This window comes from Sinocyclocheilus rhinocerous, unplaced genomic scaffold (assembly GCF_001515625.1).
Source record: "Sinocyclocheilus rhinocerous isolate Xijiao unplaced genomic scaffold, SAMN03320098_v1.1 scaffold1563, whole genome shotgun sequence".
NCBI classification, from domain to species: Eukaryota; Metazoa; Chordata; class Actinopteri; order Cypriniformes; family Cyprinidae; genus Sinocyclocheilus; species Sinocyclocheilus rhinocerous.
This window is the reverse complement of record NW_015656185.1, coordinates 653,288-674,923: the sequence shown is the minus strand read 5'-3', so window position 1 is coordinate 674,923 and position 21,636 is coordinate 653,288. Positions and strand designations below refer to the sequence as shown.

Sequence of the window (21,636 nt, the reverse complement as noted above, 5' to 3'; positions counted from 1 at the left end):
TATCTTTGCAATGCAGAGGAAACACAGAAGCTGCATTAGAAGTGTCATTTAAATGAATTTACACACTGTTTAATGCAGCTCTGAGGGACATTGAATACGTTAACCTGCAGTTACAAATGCATAAATAATGTTTTAATCATAAAATATTGAAAACTGATGTTTGAAATTATTTAAAAAATAAAAAGATACTTTGCATGTGAAATTAAATCCGCTAGTAGGCGGCAGCAAGTCACTGTTAATAAGTGAGTCACTGCGATTGAACCAAATCATTTAAACGGTTGATTCATTCAGGAACAAAACAGCGTCCTGTTGCTCAGAGATGCAAAACAGTGCTGTGACTGTGTTTGGAATTATTTTTGTTGGAGAAATGGAGCAAAAACAGGAAATATGGTGTCTAAAACGTAAGTCTCTTAATATTAACTACTTGTTTATTGAACTGTAGTATAAAATCAATATCACATTTGTAATCATACTTACTTTTGGAGAAAAAACGGCACTCTTCGTGTGATTAACTATATCAAATGCTTTAAATATATACATTTCCTGCCCCATATCTTAAATTATGTGATAATTCTAAATGCATTTTAATAGACTGATTCATGCAGTGAAAGAACGCACTATAAATGCAAACACGCACTAGTCTAACCTGCTAGACTTCATCATTTAATGTATGCGTGCACTCTGTAGGTGTGTTTTGTGTTTGCTTTTCGCGATATACTCATAATATCAAATTGCACATCGTTAAAACAACAATTACAATATTATCGCAGACCATATATATCGCACACCCCTATGTTTAGATTTTTATAATGCATTGTCTTCTTATCGATCCACCAGTTCACATTTAAAGCTCTGCGTGTTTGCAGTGTAAACACATGGGTCGATTTTCGCATTGGTCTGAACTCTGAACAAAACAGTTTTACTGAAAATGCTCATTCATTCTCTGACAGCAGGTGGAGCGTTTGGTAGAAATATAACTGTTTCCCCGGTAACCGCAGAACACAAAGCAGCACAGCACCAGATGTTGAACGTGCAGCGCTTGTGTTTATTTAATGAAATCATAGCCTTTTGAAGTTTAATCGTCACATTCAGCCATATCGCAATTCTGGTCTTTCCGTCACCAAATTTAAGACCTCTTGAAATCATAATTGAGACTTTCTTGTACAATTTAAGACTTTTTAAGGCCTTAAATTTGATACAACTAAATTTAAGACTGTTTAAGACTTTTTAAGACCCCGCGGAAACCCCGTTGTGGCAAAAACAAAAAACAAACAAATAAACATAAATTATATTTATTTTATTTTGAGATTGCCCACGTTAGCAGACCAGCTGGCCCACTTTACTTGAATGTGGTAAAGACATTTATTTGGAGTTCATGATCTCAAAATGTTTATTGGTATGTACCTTCCAAATAACATATCATATTAACTGAATTCAAACGAAAATATTACAGCTGGACCTTAAAGTTAACGATGGCAATAAACAAAACAAACAAACAAATAAACAAACAAACAAAAACATCTGGGTATCTAAAGTACAAGTTTAAAACTTTGCCTGAATTCACCCTATATACACCCTGTAGTTAGGACGCTGACTCCCAAAGTTCTCTGGAATCAATCTTATGTTTGTCAGGGATGCAATCTCTTCTGCAGCTCTTTCTCAGCAGGATTTATGTTCATATTTAGAGAAGACTGCCAGTCAGAGGGCTGCGGTTAATTAAACTTTTATTCAGTTCCACTTTCCAAAAGCGTATAGTAATTTTCGCCCCATTCATATTTCTGTGGAAAGTTAGGGTTAGGGATGCTAAAGGGCTCACTGACCATTACCTGGAGTCTAAGTTGCCACTGTCTTATAACTGTCTCCTCATTTTGGGCGACTTTCAGAGGAACCTCACTTTTGCAGATTTTTGATCAGCTGCTGCATGGACTCCCCTTGCATTTTTGCATGGTTCTACAAAGTCAGTGTAGCTGCGTCTTGTTCTGTGAGCTTGCAGTAACTGTATTACTGAGCTCTGTAAATGCGCAAGAAAAAAAAAAAGTTTGAGTGCCGAGCCACTGTGGTGTATATTTATCATAATTTGGCCACCATTACTGTGTGATGTTGTTTTTATTTGCTCTCAACATACCAGACTAAAGTAGCAAATATCCATTATAACTATCCATATCCATGCTAAGACCTGCCTCTAGAATTCAGTTACCTACATTTATGCATTTAGCAGACACTTTTATCCAAAGCACCTGGAGTCTAAGTTGCCACTGTCTTATAACTGTCTCCTCATTTTGGGCGACTTTCAGAGGAACCTCACTTTTGCAGATTTTTGATCAGCTGCTGCATGGACTCCCCTTGCATTTTTGCATGGTTCTACAAAGTCAGTGTAGCTGCGTCTTGTTCTGTGAGCTTGCAGTAACTGTATTACTGAGCTCTGTAAATGCGCAAGAAAAAAAAAAAGTTTGAGTGCCGAGCCACTGTGGTGTATATTTATCATAATTTGCCCACCATTACTGTGTGATGTTGTTTTTATTTGCTCTCAACATACCAGACTAAAGTAGCAAATATCCATTATAACTATCCATATCCATGCTAAGACCTGCCTCTAGAATTCAGTTATCTACATTTACATTTATGCATTTAGCAGACACTTTTATCCAAAGCAACTTACAGTGCATTCAGGATATACGTTTTTTTTTGTGTTCCCTGGGAATTGAATCCACGACCTTTTGCGCTGCTAATGCAATGTTCTACCACTGAGCCACAGGAACATTACAACAACCTACATAACCAGCATCTTTATTCTTGGTAGCAGCATGTGCTTATTCACCTGTGTGTGTGTGTTTGTGTACATCTCTCTCTTCACCTGATTGTAAAACCAACACTCATCACTCCAGTCAAGTCAAGCCACCTTTATTTATATAGTGCTTTATACAATACAGATTGTCAAAACAGCTTTACAGTGTTAAACAGGAAAATAGTTTTTAATAATCTAAGAGGACAATAACAAACACTCAATTTTTAATTTAAAGTCTGTTCATTGATGATTCAGTGATGTCATCATCCAGTTCAGCTCTTCCAATACTGTCTGTGCAATCAAGGCGACAATATTGCTAGAAATTAAGCCTCTCCAACTAAGCAAGCCAAAGGCGACAGCGGCAAGGAACCTAAAGTCCATCGGTGACAGAAATGGAGAAAAAACCTTGGGAGAAACCAGAGAAATCCTCTGGCCAGACGAAACCACTGGTTTAATTCCAGGCTGCAAGTCAGATTGAGCACATTTAGTCCCGCTGTTCTGTGATGTTTCACCACTAACCTTTTTTGTCAGATTCAAATCCCTGCTGACAGCGGTTCTGCTTCGACATTTTTCACCACATCATCATAACTATGTCACAAACTAGGGGTGTGTAGCGAAGGCAAAATCTGTTTCTGTAGCATAGGCGCAGATAAATAATATCTCGAGTTTATCTTTATTCACTATCATATTGGCGAAACAGATCTGGCAAACTATCCAGTGCATATTTGTGTTTGCCCTCTGAAGAGCGTCAAAAGGTTTCTATTTACTGTACTTTACTGTTGTGTTTTTTACAGCGTTGAGCAATGTAGCCAATCACACACATATCTCAGAGGTCACCAGACAAGTCCTCAGCACCTGTGTTGCAGCCTGGAATTAAAACACACCATGCTGGTTTCGTCAAGCCAGAGGAGAACTGGCCCCCCCGACTGAGCCTGGTTTCTCCCAGGGTTTTTTCTCCATTTCTGTCACCGATGGAGTTTTGGTTCCTTGCCGCTGTCGCCTTTGGTTTGCTTAGTTGGGGACGCTTGACTGATTGCACAGAAACTATTGGAAGAGAGCTGAACTAGATGATGACATCACGTTTTGGTTCCTTGCCACTGTTGCCTTTGGCTTGGTTAGTTGGGGACGCTTGACTGATTGCACAGAAACTATTGGAAGAGAGCTGAACTAGATGATGACATCACTGAATCATCAATGAACTGACTTTAGCTGGAAAATGACTGTTATTGTCTTCTTGCATTATTGACAAACTATTTTCCTGTTTGACTCTGTAAACCTGCTTTGACACAACCAGTATTGTATAAAGCGCTACAAATAAAGGTGACTTGACTTGACTTGACAAATCTGTTGATTTCTTGAACGCAATTGCCAGAGGCGCTTAAGTTAGAATCCACTCAATGCTCAAATCACCAGAGTTTTTGTCCATTGCTGAGTTTTGCAAGCTCGTGAATCCTCTCATTATAACAAAACTTCATGAGATTGAGATGAACTAAGATGTTACGGGGCATAAGCGCATACAATACTCGGCAGTTAGAAGGAGTGAGATGGAGTGTTAAATAGTGAGTGAGTGATATGAAACAGCTGTGTGCAATCAGTGCTGTGTGCAATCAGTGCTGTGTGCAATCAGTGTAATGAATGAAATGGAAAGAGTGACCTCTGATGGCTAGCAGACGGAAGTTCATGGACCGGATACGTAACATAAGATGAGGGACAGGTTTTTAGTGATTATAAAGGGAGTGCTCTTTGTGTGCTTTCTAGGCTATATATAATCCATTCAGAATTTGTTTAAAACTTTTTTTTTTTGGCCACATACACACTGCAAAGTTTTGGGAATGACATCCGCATATTTATGCGGGATTCACACCTGAAAGAGCAATGGACGGGACAACAATATACGTGAAAATGTATGTGCTACTTTTATTTGGCAGAGCACACTCACTAATTTCTGAAGCACCCTCAGTATTTATTTCTGGAACAGGGACTGGATAAAACTGTGTTTGAGCAGTTTTTATTAACAGTAGCTCATATTTAGGTGATCGCATGGAGGTTTATGTGGCAGTAGGCTCTGCTTCAAAGTGAGAAAAATTAGCAGGATATTTGTTAATTTCCTCTAAAATTTTATTTTAAATTTTAGAATAAACATTTATGCACACAGGCTTCATTAAATACTCCTTGCATCTGTTGATTTAATCTTATGTGTGGATTATTTGGTTTTATTTAGTCTGTATCTTCGGTTTCAATAGCTCTGATAAGTAATAAACAATGTGATATGTGGCTGGTCAATGTTAACTCTATTTTAATCAAAACACAAAACGTCCCTAGGTTACGTATGTAACCATGGTTCCTCGAAGGGAATGAGATGCTGCGTCGAAAACTCGCGTACTGAGGCACGTGTGAAATCAGTCCAGTAGAGAAGAGATAAGAAATACTTCTCCAGGTAATAAATAAACTATATGAAAGATTCAGTGCTAACTGACATAGCATTTATTACAGTACAGAAGCTATAAAATATATTTTCTGCTTTATTCTGTGATAAAAATGGAAAAAGTGTTTGTAGTATATAAACCAATCATAATCATAAAATTGTCATTAGGAAAATATATATATAAAAATATTATAGAATACAAATTATTGGTTATTGTCCAGCAGTGCATTTGATTTCTTAGCCAATTAAAAGTAAGACATAATATTTTTTTTTGTCAATAGACAAGCATAAATAAATAAACATTATTATTATTATTATTACATTTTACATTTTTGTCCCCCTCACTTCTGAAATGATTACTGAGCCCCTGCCCTGTAACATAACTGAATATAAAACTTTAGCTATATGCTGTGTTATCTTCATTTTAGGGATCAAATAGGTTTTGTTGTTCCACATGAATTTTATTCGGTGGGAAAAGGGCCAAAATGGCTCTTTTTATGTTGAAAGTTGCAGACCCCTGGTCCTGAGCCACCAATGCAAGGGTGTCATGTACAGCAGGCCAAAATGAATCACGCTGGACGCAGCTGCCATCAGACCCACTAGTCTCTGAAACTGTTTCAGAGTGAGTGACTGGCCGAGTCTGACACTGTTCACGGCTGCGAGAATCAAATCGATACGAGAAGGAGACAAACGTGCCTGCATCATCATCGAATCCCACACCATGCCAAGATAAGTGGTCCTATGAACTGGAGAAAGCACACTTTTCTTGGCATTTTGCCTTAACCCCAACACTTTCATAGCAGCGAGGGTGACATCTTGATGCTGAACCGCCATACGCTCCGATTGAGCCAGAATCAACCAATCCTTGATATAGTTTAGTATGTGGATGCCCTGGAGTCTGAGAGGAGCCAGAGCTGCATCCACACACTTGGTGAAAGTGCGGGGTGACAGTGCTAGGCCGAAAGGAAGAATCCGATATTAGTAAGCTTTACCCCCAAAAGCAAACCTCAGGAACTTCCTGGGTTTGGGAAGGATGTAAACATGGAAGTATGTGTCCTTTAAATCTATGGTGACAAACCAGTCCTCGAACATGATTTGAGTCACGATCTGTTTCAACGTCAGCATCTTGAACTTGAACGCTTTTACAGAACGGTTCAGATGGAGCAGATCTATAATCGGACGCAACCGCCCATTCTTCTTCGGAACGATGAAGTATCGGCTCGTACTGAACTCTCTCTCTCGAGAGAGGAGGAACATGTTCTATGGCCTCCTTCCTCAAGAGAGTGTCTACTTCTTGTTGCATTAACAGTGCCTGCTGCCTGTCGGGACCCACTAGAGTGGGGATAACCCCCTTGAAACGAGGCAGACGAGAACCAAACTGGATTCTGTAGCCCCTTTCTACAGTCTGAAGGACCCATTGTGAGACATTTGGCAGAAGCCTCCATGCTACCAGAAAGTCTACTAAGGGAACCGAGACTCTCTCGAGACTGGTTTCTGGTGTAATCTGAGCGGCCAGCTCAGTGCCCTGAAGTGGAAACCCGGCAGAGACCAACCGATCTGACTGCATTGGAGGACACTGAGGAAAGACGGGCACCGTATGATGAGATGTTCTCCGCTCTTCCCCAGAGGACCCTGTCGCTCCTTTTCTGTTGCACCCTGTATGAGAAGCTACACAATGGCTGGGGTGGTTCCACCCCTGAGACCCGGGATCGACGAGGAAGAAAATGCTGCAATGGCGCCGCCTGCCTTTTAGACTCCTGGTACCTCTCGACGACAGAGCTCACTGCGTCGCCGAAGAGGCCCGAAGAGACCAGCGGGGTATCCAGGAGGAAGAACCTTTCATGTCGGACAGATTCAACCACAAGTGTCTCTCTGTGGCCACCAAGGCTGCCATGGAACAGCCAATAGCTCTGGCCATTTCCTTGGTGGCTCGGCAGAGTTCTTGTATTTTCTCTGAGCCGCAACCAACCCTCGCCATCCAGGTCCCTTAACAGTTCAGCCCGGTATACCTTCAACACTGCCATATTGTGCAGTCAAGCACCAGCCTGACCAGCCGCCGTGTAAGCCTTACCCACCAAAGCCGAAGTAGATCTTAAGGGCTTGTTAGGTAGCACCGGAACCTTCAGGGATGATGCCGCATCAGGGACAAATAGCTGGTCAGCGTCTGTTCGTGGCATCATCCCATAATTTGGGATGATGCCATGAAACTATCAACGATGATGATGAAACTATCATCCCATAGTTTTTGTCTTTCAGCCAAACTGTTGGAGTAATTTGATACATTGGGGCTGAAAAGACGAGCTGAATACGACCTTTCCCATAATCTAGACACCTCAGTGTGAAGAACAGGGAAGAAAGGAAGGCTCCGGTGAGGAGAAGGTGACTTAGAGCACAAGAAACTCTCATCCAATTTACTTTTAGGAAGAGTTTCCTGCTGCTCAGCTGACCAGGTTTTGTTAACCTATCAACAGCACAAGTCACAACCTCCAGCAGCTCCTCATACTGAATGGACTGAGGTGACGAGTCCACAGTCTCACTCTGAACCACGCTCACCACCTCAACCTCCTCAGAGGAAGAGAGGTGAAGTGTGGTGCTCTCTCTCCGGGGGGAACATCATTTACCCCCGTTTGCATCTCCGAGGCATACATTACACATTTTTGCTGTGTTTTAGTGTCAGTATTTATAACTGTTGAATGTCTGACTACTTGACTAATGTATTTTGCAATCTGTGTGTTTCTGTTTGCGAACTGATTCTTCATCAAGCGCACCATTGTACGGAGAAAAAGACTTGAAAAACGAACACCAAGTATAGGCCTAGTTTAACACTGAGTGATGAGCTCATATAATTTGCTTAACCAATTATATTTGGTTGATAATGTATTTGCGCTTTAAAAAAAAAAGGAAAGGGGGGAGGGGGGCTTGGGTGGTTGGTGTTACAGAGCTTGGGCACCCACTGGCAGAAACATAAACTGGTGCCTATGATCTGTATTCAGACAAAACAGATGTTTGCCAAAACTACAAAAGTCAATTTTAAATATAAATGTTAAATGTTCCATTCATAGCTTCCACATAGCAAATATGCCTTGTATAATTCATAAAGTTATTCTTTTTTATTACACAATTTCTGTAAATACATTAAAATGGAAACAATAATACTAAATGATAAAGACAAGGAAAAAGTTATTTAGTAGAGTACATGGGTGTTATTTGTATATGGGACAGGATGTGTCCCCACTGCTTTTTGCCAAATTGCACAGAAAAAGCATCTCCAGCCCCTTAAACTTCATAACTTAATTCATACATGTAACACTAAATACATTTACACCACTTTGTTTGATTAAGATTATTGTTGTGGTCCTGAACATTATTTTGGCGGCAGGCTTTGCTCTGAAGGGTTCAGATTCTGAGATGTCCACAAGCTAACCTCACTGAGGTTTGGAACCCCCGAAGCCTAATGCAATTACCAGAATTCTTTATATGCAAAAGATATAAAATTCCATGCAGAAGTGATACAGGTCTGTAAATGAGACAGGACAAGATTAAGCAACGATTAGCTGATAGATGATTTCCGTGGACAAGATGCTAAGTGATCATGTGCCTGTATAAGGAGGAGTTGGGGATGGAGGAGGGTAAGCGCATGTCTGTGCGACTGACTAAGGCAAGTGTGAGTACGGATCAGCTGAGCGTCAGCCGATGCTGGCTGTCAAGCCGTAGTCTGCCTGAACTACGTTTGAGCTCCATTCATCATCAAATATGTTTACATCTCCCCCTGTCGACTGATATTTTAATTTATTTAATCTGCACTCGACTAAGGACCTGAACGATATATAGTCCATCCACTTCAAACGTATAAAAAAACGGTTTCCTTACTTTCTCTGTTCGTCTTGACAGCTTTTTGGGAAATTATACATATACTTCAGATATTTGGCCGACGCACTTGCCTTTTAAGACCTAGCGGAGCCTCATCCATCCAGTGCCGCATACACTCTGAGTGAAGGTATGTTGCCTTTTTATACAAAACCACGACTTTTCGCCAAGAAACTACAGTGTAACAATAAAATACTACGAAGCACACACAAAAAAAATAAAATAAACATTTTTATCTAGAAAGTTGCTGGTTACGGAACAATCATGTTGTGATTATCTTAAGCAACAGAGGGCGCTGCGAGCTACACTGAGCTACTTGGTCGCGCACCGGCCGCTACATTAGCCACGAAGAACTGAACCTGGAAGAGTGCGGAGCACTATTATAATTATTTATCAAATGACACCGTTATCGGTTTCAAGGTATAGTCACATACTAACTATTCATGTTAAATTTAAGTAATACTGTTTGTATGTACTATGTAATAGGGTCTGAACAGGATGCTGGATTTTATTATAAACGTTCAGTTCCACTGTCAAAACCCCATACACGTCTTAACTATACCACTTATACCACTGATAATACAATTAAAAAACAACGAGACAGAACAAGAGACAGTCTGTTATTAAAAGATGAGTGTTTGTGTATGTGAGCACCAACCATGGTTACCCACAATCCACTGCTGCCGCTGAACTCCCGTTCAGAGCTCTGTTAATGGAGAAATCTGAGTCGAATCTGGAGTCAATCTGAGCCACCTCACACTGAACTAATGCTATATTTACACACACTGCAGCTGCCAGCTATCTCCACATGGAGCATACACTCGCTGTCAATAAAATCATAAAATCTCATCTGGAGCGGCTGTCATTCAGACAACACTCCCCTACATCTAGTGTTTACTAGGGGTGGAACGGTTTGCGGAAAAAATCGAACCGTACGGTTCTCCACACACGGTTCGGCACGCGCTAGGACTGCGGTTCAACTTAAAGGGGTCATATGATGCGATTTCAAGTTTTCCTTTCTCTTTGGAGTGTTACAAGCTGATTGTGCATAGATAAGATCCCCGAAGTTGCAAAGACTAAAGTCTCAAAACCAAAGAGATATTCTTTATCAAAGTTAAGACTCTGCCACGCCCCCCTAAAACGGCTCGTTCTAACACGCCCCCACATATCTACCTCACTATGTGGAAATATTAGCATAATGCCGCCCAAATGTGCACGCAAAGAAAGAAGGCGTGGTTTCAGTAACCGCAGTTAGTGTTGAAGCAGCATGTTGATATCTGTGTTTAAACTAAACTCATTTAAGCTTTGCCAGTTTAAACATTTAAGAGCCAGAGGACGCGAGCTCGTGCACGCAGTGAGAAGATTTGTGCGTGCGCTCATCCGAAGCGCGCAAACCCGCACCTCAGACAGAACATGCGCAAATATTAAGCTCTCAATAAAAAAATAAAAAAATATTAAGCTCTTTCTGAAGTATTGTGTTTAAATGGACAAATTCACACAAAAATTGTCAAAATGCCCATCTTGGTAAGTAGCCTATATAGCAGACATAGTCGACTGAACGTACTGTATCAGTGCACTGGATCAGTGCATTCTCTTAAAGTGACAGCACTATTAATCAAACAGCAACAACAAAGAATTCACTCATACAGTGAAATATGCAATGCTGTTTTACATTTCATTACTTTATTCAATTTCTGTACCTAAAAACTAATGTTTTATTTTATTTGTATCTTTATTGTATTTAATTGTGCTGTTGCTTGTAGTTAGATAGATTATTCTTATTTTCTTTATTTTTATTTGACAGTATAGTTTTCCCCTAAACATAGCACATACCGAACCGCACCGAAACCGTGACTCTAAAACCGTGATACAAACGGAACAGTGAGTAAGTTGAACCGTTCCACCCCTAGTGTTTATATGTCAGGGACTTTGCAGAGTTATCTGAGACAGTATCTACATGTCAATCTGAATTATAATATGAAGTTCTCACAAGTGTAATGAGAGATTAATGATGTTTTTTAAATAATATATGTGATAAGTCACAGTGAATTGGGGGGGGGGTGCTCAAAGCATATTACTTGTATGTGTTCAACAAAGGTAATGCTGAGTCTGAACATTTGTAAATGATAGATTTTTGTAAATATTTGTTGACTTTTTTCTTCTTACATATTTCTATTTTTTTTTTTTTGCACTATTATGTCAAGCACCTCTTACTTCTGCACTATTCACAACAAAAGCACTATTGTATGAGACCTGTGTGTGCTTATCACCTCCCCTCTGACCCTCATGCTGGTGTGACTTTAGCACCGAAATACTTTTTGGTGCCACTGTACGAGCTCTTTAAGTGAGTTAGAGTGACTCACCGTGGTGTACTTGCCCAGCTGGCAGAGTGAAGGAAACGTCTCTTGGTGAGCTTTCCGTATCTTCTCAATGATGGTCTCTAGTTCTGCTGTCAGCTCATAACTTTCGGCCAAATCCTGCTTTGGAATCTCCTTTTTCTTCTTATTCCTGTCATTCCGGACAGCTGAGAATGCAAAACAAAATCAAGATAGAATGCACACAAATAATTTTAAAAAAGTTTCTTTTTTGTTATTGAGATTTTTAAGCTAAGAAGATGCAATGAAAATTAACACCTACATGGGAAATTACAATATATGAAACATGAGCATTACAGGAAAAAGTCACGTGAAGCACTGTACTAAATGTCAGTGTGAGCAGTTTCATTTTTGATCTTTAAAAGAGAGAGAAAGAAAAAAAATCTTCAGTAATAGTTGTCAACCTCACTATTGTTATACAGCGTCAGTACACAGTCACACAATATCAGCAATGGAAAATTCTTGCACATTCGAACAGAAATGGTCTTTGCAGTTATAAAAATGTCTCAATCCAAAGACTTCAGTAGGCTGAACCTCACTTCAAAAGAAGTATTGCTGTCAATGAAAGTGCAGCTTTTGGTCACGTCACATCATATTAGAGGCGTGTTATGGGAAGGCATAGCCAAGGCATTACAAACACTAAAGCTTCTATCTGTTAACGCTGCGTATAAATTCAATGCCACGCCAGACACAGGGAAGCAGGAAGTACAAGCAAATGTTGCTGGAATGTAGCGGGATATTTACAGTTATGCTGCTCAGAAGTGATTTGCTTAAATTTGTATTTATGTTACACATACTGGGTTAAAATCAAGGTCAGTAATTCAACTCTGTCATGGGAAAACTGATATACCCCTAATGTGTATAACCTATATTGCCCTTAAACGAACAAATGGCTTTTAATGAGAATGATGTATAACACAAATATTGTATTTGTATTCCTCTATCATATCTAATACTGTAGTTTTCTTTTGTACTAAACAAGAGATTCCTACAGTCCCATGCAAATGTTCCACAATATGGGAAAGTAACAAATACTGTGGCTTCATGGGCGGAGCTTGCGCGGGGGCCGGGGGGGCTTGGCCCCCCCATTAGTTAAAAGATGTTACTAAAAATATTTAAAAAATAAATTATATTCTCAAACCCAAAATAGATATACATATTAATTTAGGTATTATTTTATATTTAAAAATTTTACTATGTAAATAAATCCAATTAAACTTACTAACCCCTCCCTCAATCTCGAAGTTGTCACGTGATGACACTACATTTTGGCGCTTCCTAGCAAATGAAATTTACTGTAGCCTATGCTAAATGGCTCGTCAAAAATGGATATACGTCGTTTTTTAAAACATCAACCGACTGCAAAGCAAAATGAACGCAATGAAAAACAGCCAGAGGAAGATGCCGTGCGTGCTGATCCCGGGCCCGGGCTGCTTAGTGAAAGTGATCCGCAGGCCCCACCCGTCACCGCAGCTACTACGCAGCATCTCTCATCGTCAGCAAGAGCGACGCCCGGTGATCTCGGTGAGAAACCATCTGGACCAAAGCAGCCTGTTTTACCAGAATTTCCAACAAAAATATTTGGAGACAGGAAAAGAGCATTTTCCACTCATTATTTTAAATATCCCTGGGTGGAATTGAGAGAGATTGAGAGAGACGCTGTTTTTTGTTTTGCATGTCGACATTTTCAGAGACAGAGTGTGGAGGATTCTTTTACTGTGAGTGGAAGGAAGGAGTGACTGGAAAAAATTAAGCACTAAACTCACGAAACATGCAACCTCTCAGAGCCATCTCAACTGCATGATTAAATGGGAAAACTACAAGCAGAGCACCTGTTCAGGATCTGTCGTGGTTAAACTGTCTGAGAGCCATAAAAGCATGGTTGAGAGAAACAAGTCTTACCTGTGCAAAGTGGTGGATATTATAAAATTACTGTCTCGTCTTGGACTGCCTTTTCGTGGACACAGGGAATATAAGGAAAGTTCTGAATTCCCGAGGTAATTTTCTTGAGGTATGTAGATTCTTCTCAAAGTATGACACAGAGTTTGAGAAGATGCACGCCACTCATTTTAATTACACCAGTTCAGATTTTCAGAACAAAGTTATAGAAATATGCGCAGAATTAGTCTGTGGTGAAATTGCTGAAAGGGTTCGGGACACCGGCTTTTTTGCAATAATTGCTGATGAGGCAAAATCATCCAAAACTCAAAAACTGTCTGTTTGCGTAAGATATGCTGAGAAACTTGAAATCAAAGAACGATTCCTGTGCTTCATTGATTGTTCGGCCTCCCGTAATGCTGTTGGAATTGTAGTTAAGTATAAGACAGGGACTGAAAACGTGTGGACTTGAAAACATACCGATCGTTGCGACGGGTTATGAGTTACGATGGGGCATCCGTAATGTCGGGGCAGGTTTCAGGGGTGCAGCAACGCATCACAGAGGTTCACCCGTATGCGGCGTATATACATTGTATGGCACACAAATAGAACTTGGTCCTAGTGGAATGTTGTGCCGTCAATCGCACTGTGAAAACATTCTTCAATGTACTTGACAAGCTGTATGCAGTGTTTGCAGAGCCTTCTAATCATCATTGATTCATTGAAATGCAGAAAGCCCAGAACATAAAACAAACTGAAATCGTAAAGCCCAGTGAGACGAGGTGGGCATGTAAGTGGCGATCTGTGAATTCTGTTAAAACGCACTACTCTGCAATTACAAACACCTTGAAAGAAATGAGAGACGAAGGAGCAAAATGGGCCATTGAGGCCACTGGCCTTTATGATCACATGAACAGGGTTGAATTTATTACTTGTCTTGTTGTATTCGAGGGCCTTCTGCATGTTGTGCATGTTGCACACAAGGCCCATCAGTCCACCAGTTGTACTCTCGCTGATGCAACCAAGGCTACGAGCAACCTCAGGGCGCATGTGGTATCTCGAAGAGACGAAGACGCATGGAAAGAAGTGTGGTGCACAGTGAAAGAATTATGCCAAACAAGCAATGTGGCAGAGCTAGAGGATGCACAGCAAGAGGTTCCTGATGAACTACCATGCAAACGAAAGCGGGTTACTAAAACCCCTTGTACCTTGGACAGTTACGTTGTGCATACTTCACTGGGCCATAGAGACAAGAGCGAAGATGAAACACATACTGAAACATCAAAATCCTCTGCATGGAAAATGCAACAGCATCTCTATCTTCCTGTGTTGGATGCTGTGATCTGTGAGCTTGACAGGCGTTTCACAGGAGAAGCCACTGACCTCGCAAAAGCATGTGACGCAGTGTTTAAATGTGAGAAAGGAGGAATTGATCATCTTCTAAAGAAGTATGCTGAACAACTGTGCATTCACCCGCTTCTGGTGAGAGCAGAGATAGACCTTGTGAAGGCCTCTGCCACTGTGACTCCTGTTGCATTCACACATTTTCAGAATACTGTGAAAAAGGACACATATCCAAATTTGTACAAACTTCTTCAGCTGGCATTGACCCTCCCGGTTGGGTCAGCAACATCAGAGCGGAGTTTTTCAGCAATGCGGAGAATTTGGAACTGGCTACGCACAACCATGAGTGAACATAGGTTTTCTGATCTTGTAATTCTTCACATTGAAGCAGAAATTACAGCAACACTCTCACCAGAAAAAATTGTCAATATATTTGCGAGTCAAAAGTAAAGGCAATGTAACACTTCACTAAGTCAGACACTGTATATTCATTCCCCAAAGCAAAAGGATGTGACTTTATATTATTGTGTGTTGACATGATTTTTCAGTTTATTATGTTAAGTGTCCTTTGAACGAATTTAATGTTCAGTACTGTCATACCTTTCCTTCCAGGACACTGTAGATCATTTTGTATAAAAATAGTACTGTTTATGCATTTTCCATATGTATTTATTTTTATTAGAATTTTTACGTGTTTACCCGTATTTTCATATAAAAATTAAATTACCCGTAGGCATTTCCTTGTGAATTTGTTTTAGGAGTGAAAAATCCATAAAATGAACGGATATCCTTGCAGAAAATGGCCAGTACCTTTATCGTTATTATCATTCATTCATTCGTTCATTAGAAGGATTTAGGACACTTCGCGCGACGGCGTTTTACTGCCACGTTACAAGATTAAGAGATTAAAGTCATAATATTTTGAGAATTAGGTCAAAAAAACAAAAACAGAATAAAGTCGTAGCAATAGGAAACTGAAGTCGTAATATTTTGAGAATAAAATCGTGTATTGCATGAATAATTGAGTTGCATGAGTTAATTAATGTGAAAATTCCACCATCTCCCCACCACAAAAAAAAAAAAAAAAACGTCTATGGCATCTAACCTTTCTTTCTTCACATGTATTTAACATAAAAAAGCAATATTTTTTCTGATGTATATAACTTTACGTGACTATTCACAAGCCGTTTTATTGACGTATAAATTATTGGAAATAATATTTCGCATCTTCAACTCCATTCATTATTCGTAGCGCTCCAGCCACCCAATAATCGCAATAAACGTTGTATTTTGTTACTTTTAATATAATACAAATGTTCAGCTTTCTGTAAATTTGATCACAAAATACAAACAAATGTGTTTTGTATGCACAAAATGTAAAAAATTTGAAAGCAAAAAGCAGGGTGCCTGGTGCTCAACGAATAATGAATGGACTTGAATGTGAAATATTATTTCCAATCATTAGCCTATTAACTTTATTTATGCAATACGCGACTTTATTCTCAAAATATTAGGACAATTAATCTTGTATTGCTACAACTTTATTTTCGTATTTTGACTTACTTGACTTGACAACGTACAAAACAAATATATTCATTAGTCTATATTAGAAGCCGTAGGTGTACCAAAATAATCACAAACAAAAAATATAATTTGGTGCATTTTTATTTTTATTCCGGTTAGTTTTAAAGGCAATAATTATATTTTTCATAAGTTTTTTTTAATATAACATTCACAGGTTGTTATTTTATTTTTGTTAATGAAATGTGTTAGTTTCAGTTTTTGCGTCTGGCCACCCCTAGCTCAAATGTAAAGCTACGCCTATGCTTCCATCCCATCGGCACAGCATTAAACCACATTTGTAGACGCATGTCAAGGTCGATGAAGCACACTGCTCTATTATTCAACTACAAGCTGGAGCCCAGTCATCGCCCAGCATTATTAATACAGAAGAGGCTGATGAAGTTCGTACTGCTGTATGAGATCATTACAGAGAGAACACCTGGTGTTGTGAAGGGCCGTCTGGGGACCATCCTGTTTCATTAAGCCTTGGAGGGGCTCATCTTTGAAGCTGCTCTCTGCAGGAGAGGAGTCTCAGACAATACATCCAAACAAGGCAAAGATCTTTCTCAACAACGCCAATCTTAAATCAGACCTCCGCAAACAATCCTGATGAAATTCAAAGCAAGTTCAGTCGGCCACTTTTGTTATTGCACTCCCCCAGAGAGACTGTAGCAGCCATGGCTGATAATGAAACTGATACCAATTTTCTCATACATCTGCCCTAGTTAAATGTACATCCTCCTCATATTTAAAATGCAGAAGTCCTTATAAAGATTTGTATTAGAAGAGATTTATTTATAAGGGCTCTAACAAGTACTGACCTAATTTCAACAAATTATTCATATGGTACTTTAAGTAGGAAGGTTGTTGAATTGTTAAACGTAGAAAAAAAGTAGACATATATAATTATATACAGTGGATTCAGAAAGTATTCAGATCCTTCATTTTTTGTCATGTTGTGGCCTTATGCTAAAATGCTTTTAATTATTTTTTTACATCAGTCATTTTTTAAAAATTTTTACAACATCATTCCCATGTCTACATTACATTCCCATATTGTTCATATTTATTACAGTAGTGAACATCAGATCATCATACAGACGAGACTCATCAACACGTATTAAAAATGTCAAAGTGTTTATACTTAAATCTGAATAAAGATTTAAACGTTGTAATGTATGTGCATATACCTCAATTTGCCTAAAGTTATTCACAGTGGTTATGAAATTGTGTATGTTGTATATGAAATTATAATTTTTTTTATTCGTACAGTAAATCAACAATGATTTTGTTAACGGCATGTGTTTTGAAGCAGTTAAGATAATGATTTAAATGTTGGATAAATTATAGACAATATATATATACAAATAACACTTAATTCCTATGGAAACTGTAATGTTATAAAACGCGAATGTAACGTGGCTGCTTTAGACAGGGACTGAACCTGGGTCTCTGGTGCTCTAAGAGTGTGAAATTACTTACTGAGCTAACTCCCTGACAGTTAAGCCTGATAGCAGAAGAGCAAAAAGAGCCAAGGGACTTGACTCTTTAAAATAGTAAAAATAATCTTTACTGGAGGAACAAACAGATATAAAGAACAAAATAAACAAGGAAAACTGAGCTTCCATCAAACAGAGAAAACAAAAACAGACACAAGGGTACAGAAAATACGAGAACAACCAGACTTAACTTGAGGACAGGCAACTGGATACACAGAAAGAATAGGGCAAGAAACAAACAGACTTACAAAGGGTCAAACACAGGTGTGGGAAATCAAAGCTGATGAGCAGGATACTGAACATGGTTTGGGGCGATGGCACCAACTGCTGGAGTGGAAAGACTAGAGATCATTATACATGTGCCATCTGCAGTTTTGGAGGGAACATGACATAAAGGGCTCAAGGTGAGTGACCCGTGCTTGCCATGATGAAAACAGCAATCCAGAGATGAGCCCATTACAGGGGCCCCTCACCTAGAAATGGCTCCCAACATTCCCCAGATGATCTTCTTGGGCTTGGTGAAACTCTGAGATGAGAGCCTGATTCAAGATATCCCAAACCGGAACCCCGGTCTGCTCCTTCGGGCCATATCCCTCCCAGTCTACCAGGAACCGAACCCTTCCGCTTACCTGGTGGCAATCCAGCAACCTGCCGACTGTGACGAGCTGTGTGATGCCTGGGACATCAACCTCTGGCTCCTGTCCAGGAAACAGAGGGGGATCGAGAGCTCCAAATGGATTGGTTGTCAGCAACCAGGCACCTCAGCTTGTTCTCAATCTCCTGATCTACCCTTTCAGTTTGACCATTGGACTGGGGGTGGAAGCCAGGGACGAAAACTGTGGCCCCCAGTCAGAAACCATATCCTGGGGAAAGCCGTGGATTCTGAACACATTTTATCAGAAGTTCTGCAGTTTGGTTAGCTGTGGGGAGCCTTGAGGGTGGGTCCTTGGCTCCTTGTTCTGGGCACAGACAGAGCAGAGATTAGGAATATGGTTAGGGACAAAGGGACACCCTGCAGGGCCATTACCTGGATCAGGCTTTTGCGGTTGGGATCTCAATATCCCACTGGATGGGGGCCTACCACCCTGGATGTGGGAAGGATGGGTTCTAGACAGGACTCCCTCTCAGGTGGCTAGAACTGCCTCGAGAGTGCAACTGGCTTGAGATTTTTGGAACCCGGAAGATAAGAGAGAATAAATTGAGCCAGTTAAAAAAGAGGGTCCAATGGGCTTGTCGTGAGTTTAACCTCTTGGCGTCCCGAATGTAGATGCAATTTCGATGGTCTGTCTAGATGAGGAATGGGTGTTTGGCCCCCTCAAGCCAGTGCCTCCACTCTTCCAGCACCATCTTAACGGCCAGCAACTCATAATGTCATAATTTCTCTGCATAGGGGTAAGACAGCAAGAGAAAAATGCACATGGGTGAAGCTTGTAATCACTCTTACTCTTTTGTGACAAGACCGCTGCTACCCCCACATCTGAGGCATCCACCTCAGGCTCTGCAACAGAACTAAAATTTCTTATGAACCTCCTATAGAAATTGGAGAATCCCAGAAAGCGCTGTACCTGCTTGACCGAAGTGGGTTGGGGCCAGTCCAAGACTGCCCAGATCTTGTCAGGATCCATCTGGAGGCTGCCCTTGGACACACGGAAGTTGAGGAATGAGACAGCTGGGACATGGAACTCGCTCTTCTCCAGCTTAACAAAGAGCTTGTGCTTCAGCAGCTGGGCCAGGACCTGTCTGACATGCTGAATGTGTTCTTGGACGTTGTGGGAGAATATCAGAATGTCATCCAAGTAAACAAACACAAATATATTAAACATCTCTCTGAGAACATCATTAATAAAAGCCTGGAAGATGGCAGGAGTGTTAACCAGGCCGAATGGCATTACTTGGTACACGTAGTGGCCTGCAGGGATTAAAGTGTTCCGTCGCTATGATGGATTTCCGTCACTTGCTTCATTCCTGAATGATTCAGCTGTTCGAACGAATCAATTGAATGAATGATTCAGTGATAAAATCAGTAACTTGCCACCACCTGCTGGCGGATTTAGTTTTATTTTTAGCGTATAATTTCAGTTATTTAAATCATTTAATATTTCTGTATTCAAAATGTTATATTTAAAACATTAATCTCCACATGAATTTATGAATTTAATTGCACTCATGCTACCTACAAAAAATTAAAAATGTACCTACAAGTCACTTATGAGTTCTTCTGTGCCACCTCTTTAGTACAAATTAATTTATTAATACTAATTTCATATGATTGGTAACTTATTTGTCTTATTCTACTTCTTACTATATTGTTCTAAATAGAAATTTTGAAAAGCTTATAAACATAAATTTTTTAATTTGACATAGATGAAAATGATCCCATTACAAAGGTAAAAAGAAAATACTCCTGTAAGTCACTTTAAGGAGTCAAATGTCACCTCGTATTAGGAAGGCTAATTTTTGATCAGAATTTTTTATTATTGATAAGAAGGTGCTCCTAAATTTTTAAATTAGGAGGACAAGCGCTCCTAATTACAAGAAGAAAAAACTGCTCTTAAACTGGGTGTGTGACAGGTATGGCTGAGTAATGGGGTTTGGTTGAAGAAAAATTTTCAGTCAAAATATTTTTTTTTTGCTTTAACCCCTGCAATATAATAAGAAGTAGAATAAGACAAATAAGTTACCAATCGTATGAAATTAGTATTAATAAATTAATTTGTGCTACTGAGCCCTACCCATGGAAGGCTCTATTCCCTCTCTGGCCCTGAGAGAGCTGTGCACAGAAGAACACAGAAGTGGCTTGAAGGTACATTTTCAGACGTTTAATTAGGCTCAGAGGTAGCAAGAGTGCAATTAAATTCATAAATTCATGTGGAGATTAATGTTTTAAATATAAAATTTTGAATACAGAAGTATGATTTGAATAACTGAAATTATAGGCTAAAAATGAAAGTAAATCCGCCAGCAGGTGGCGGCAAGTCACTGATTTTATCACTGAATCATTCATTCAATTGATTTGTTCGAACGGCTGAATCATTCAGGAATGAAGCAAGTGACTGTCTTTATGAACTGACGGAAATCCGTCGTAGCGACGGAACTTTTTGAATACAGAAATATGATTTAAATAACTGAAATTATATGCTAAAAATGAAACTAAATCCGCCAGCAGTTGGCGGCAAGTCACTGATTTTATCACTGAATCATTCATTCAATTGATTTGTTTGAACGGCTGAATCATTCAGGAATGAAGCAAGTGACTGTCTTTATGAGCTGACAAGAAATCCGTCGTAGCGACGGAACACTTTAATCCCTGGGCCTGTTGGGGTATTAAATGCCATCTTCCATTCGTCCCCCTCCCAGATCATGACAAGGTGGTATGCATTCTGAAGGTCCAGTTTGGTAAAGATGGTGGCCCCCTGCAGGATCTCAAAAGCTGTGGTCAGTTGGAGGGGGCTACGATTCTTGATTGTGATACAAGCCTCAATAGTCAACACAGGGTCTGAGACTTTCATCCTTCTTTTCAACAAAGAAGAAACTGGCTTCTTCCGGTGATGTGGATGGACGGATGAACCCACAATCCAGAGCTTCCTTCAGATATTTGTCCATATCTCTCTCAGGGCCAGAGAGGGAATAGAGCCTTCCATGGGTAGGGCAAGTTCCTGACATAAGCTCAATTAGGGCTGGGTAAAAAATATAGATTTCTCGATTTTAATCGATTCTCATTTTTATGAAACAATATCGATTCATAAATCCCATGAATCGATTAGTCTAGCCTGTCAGATAATGAACGGAACATTGTAGCATACCTCCCATCCAATAAATTGCAATAAGCTTTGTGATTTGTTACTTTTAATATGAAACAAAGTCTCAGATTTCAAATTCTGTCCATTTTATTACAATATT

The 21,636-nt window shown here is 39.8% G+C and overlaps 1 protein-coding gene across 1 annotated transcript in view; it reads right to left on the bottom strand.

Moving 5' to 3' along the window:
• Positions 1–21,636, bottom strand: part of LOC107719850 (retinoic acid receptor beta-like) — a 92,097-nt gene that overhangs the window by 18,141 nt on the left and 52,320 nt on the right. The window contains exon 4 of the mRNA XM_016527388.1: positions 11,441–11,601. Within this exon, the coding sequence (XP_016382874.1) occupies positions 11,441–11,601 (161 nt within the window). The remainder of the gene's footprint in view (positions 1–11,440; positions 11,602–21,636) is intronic.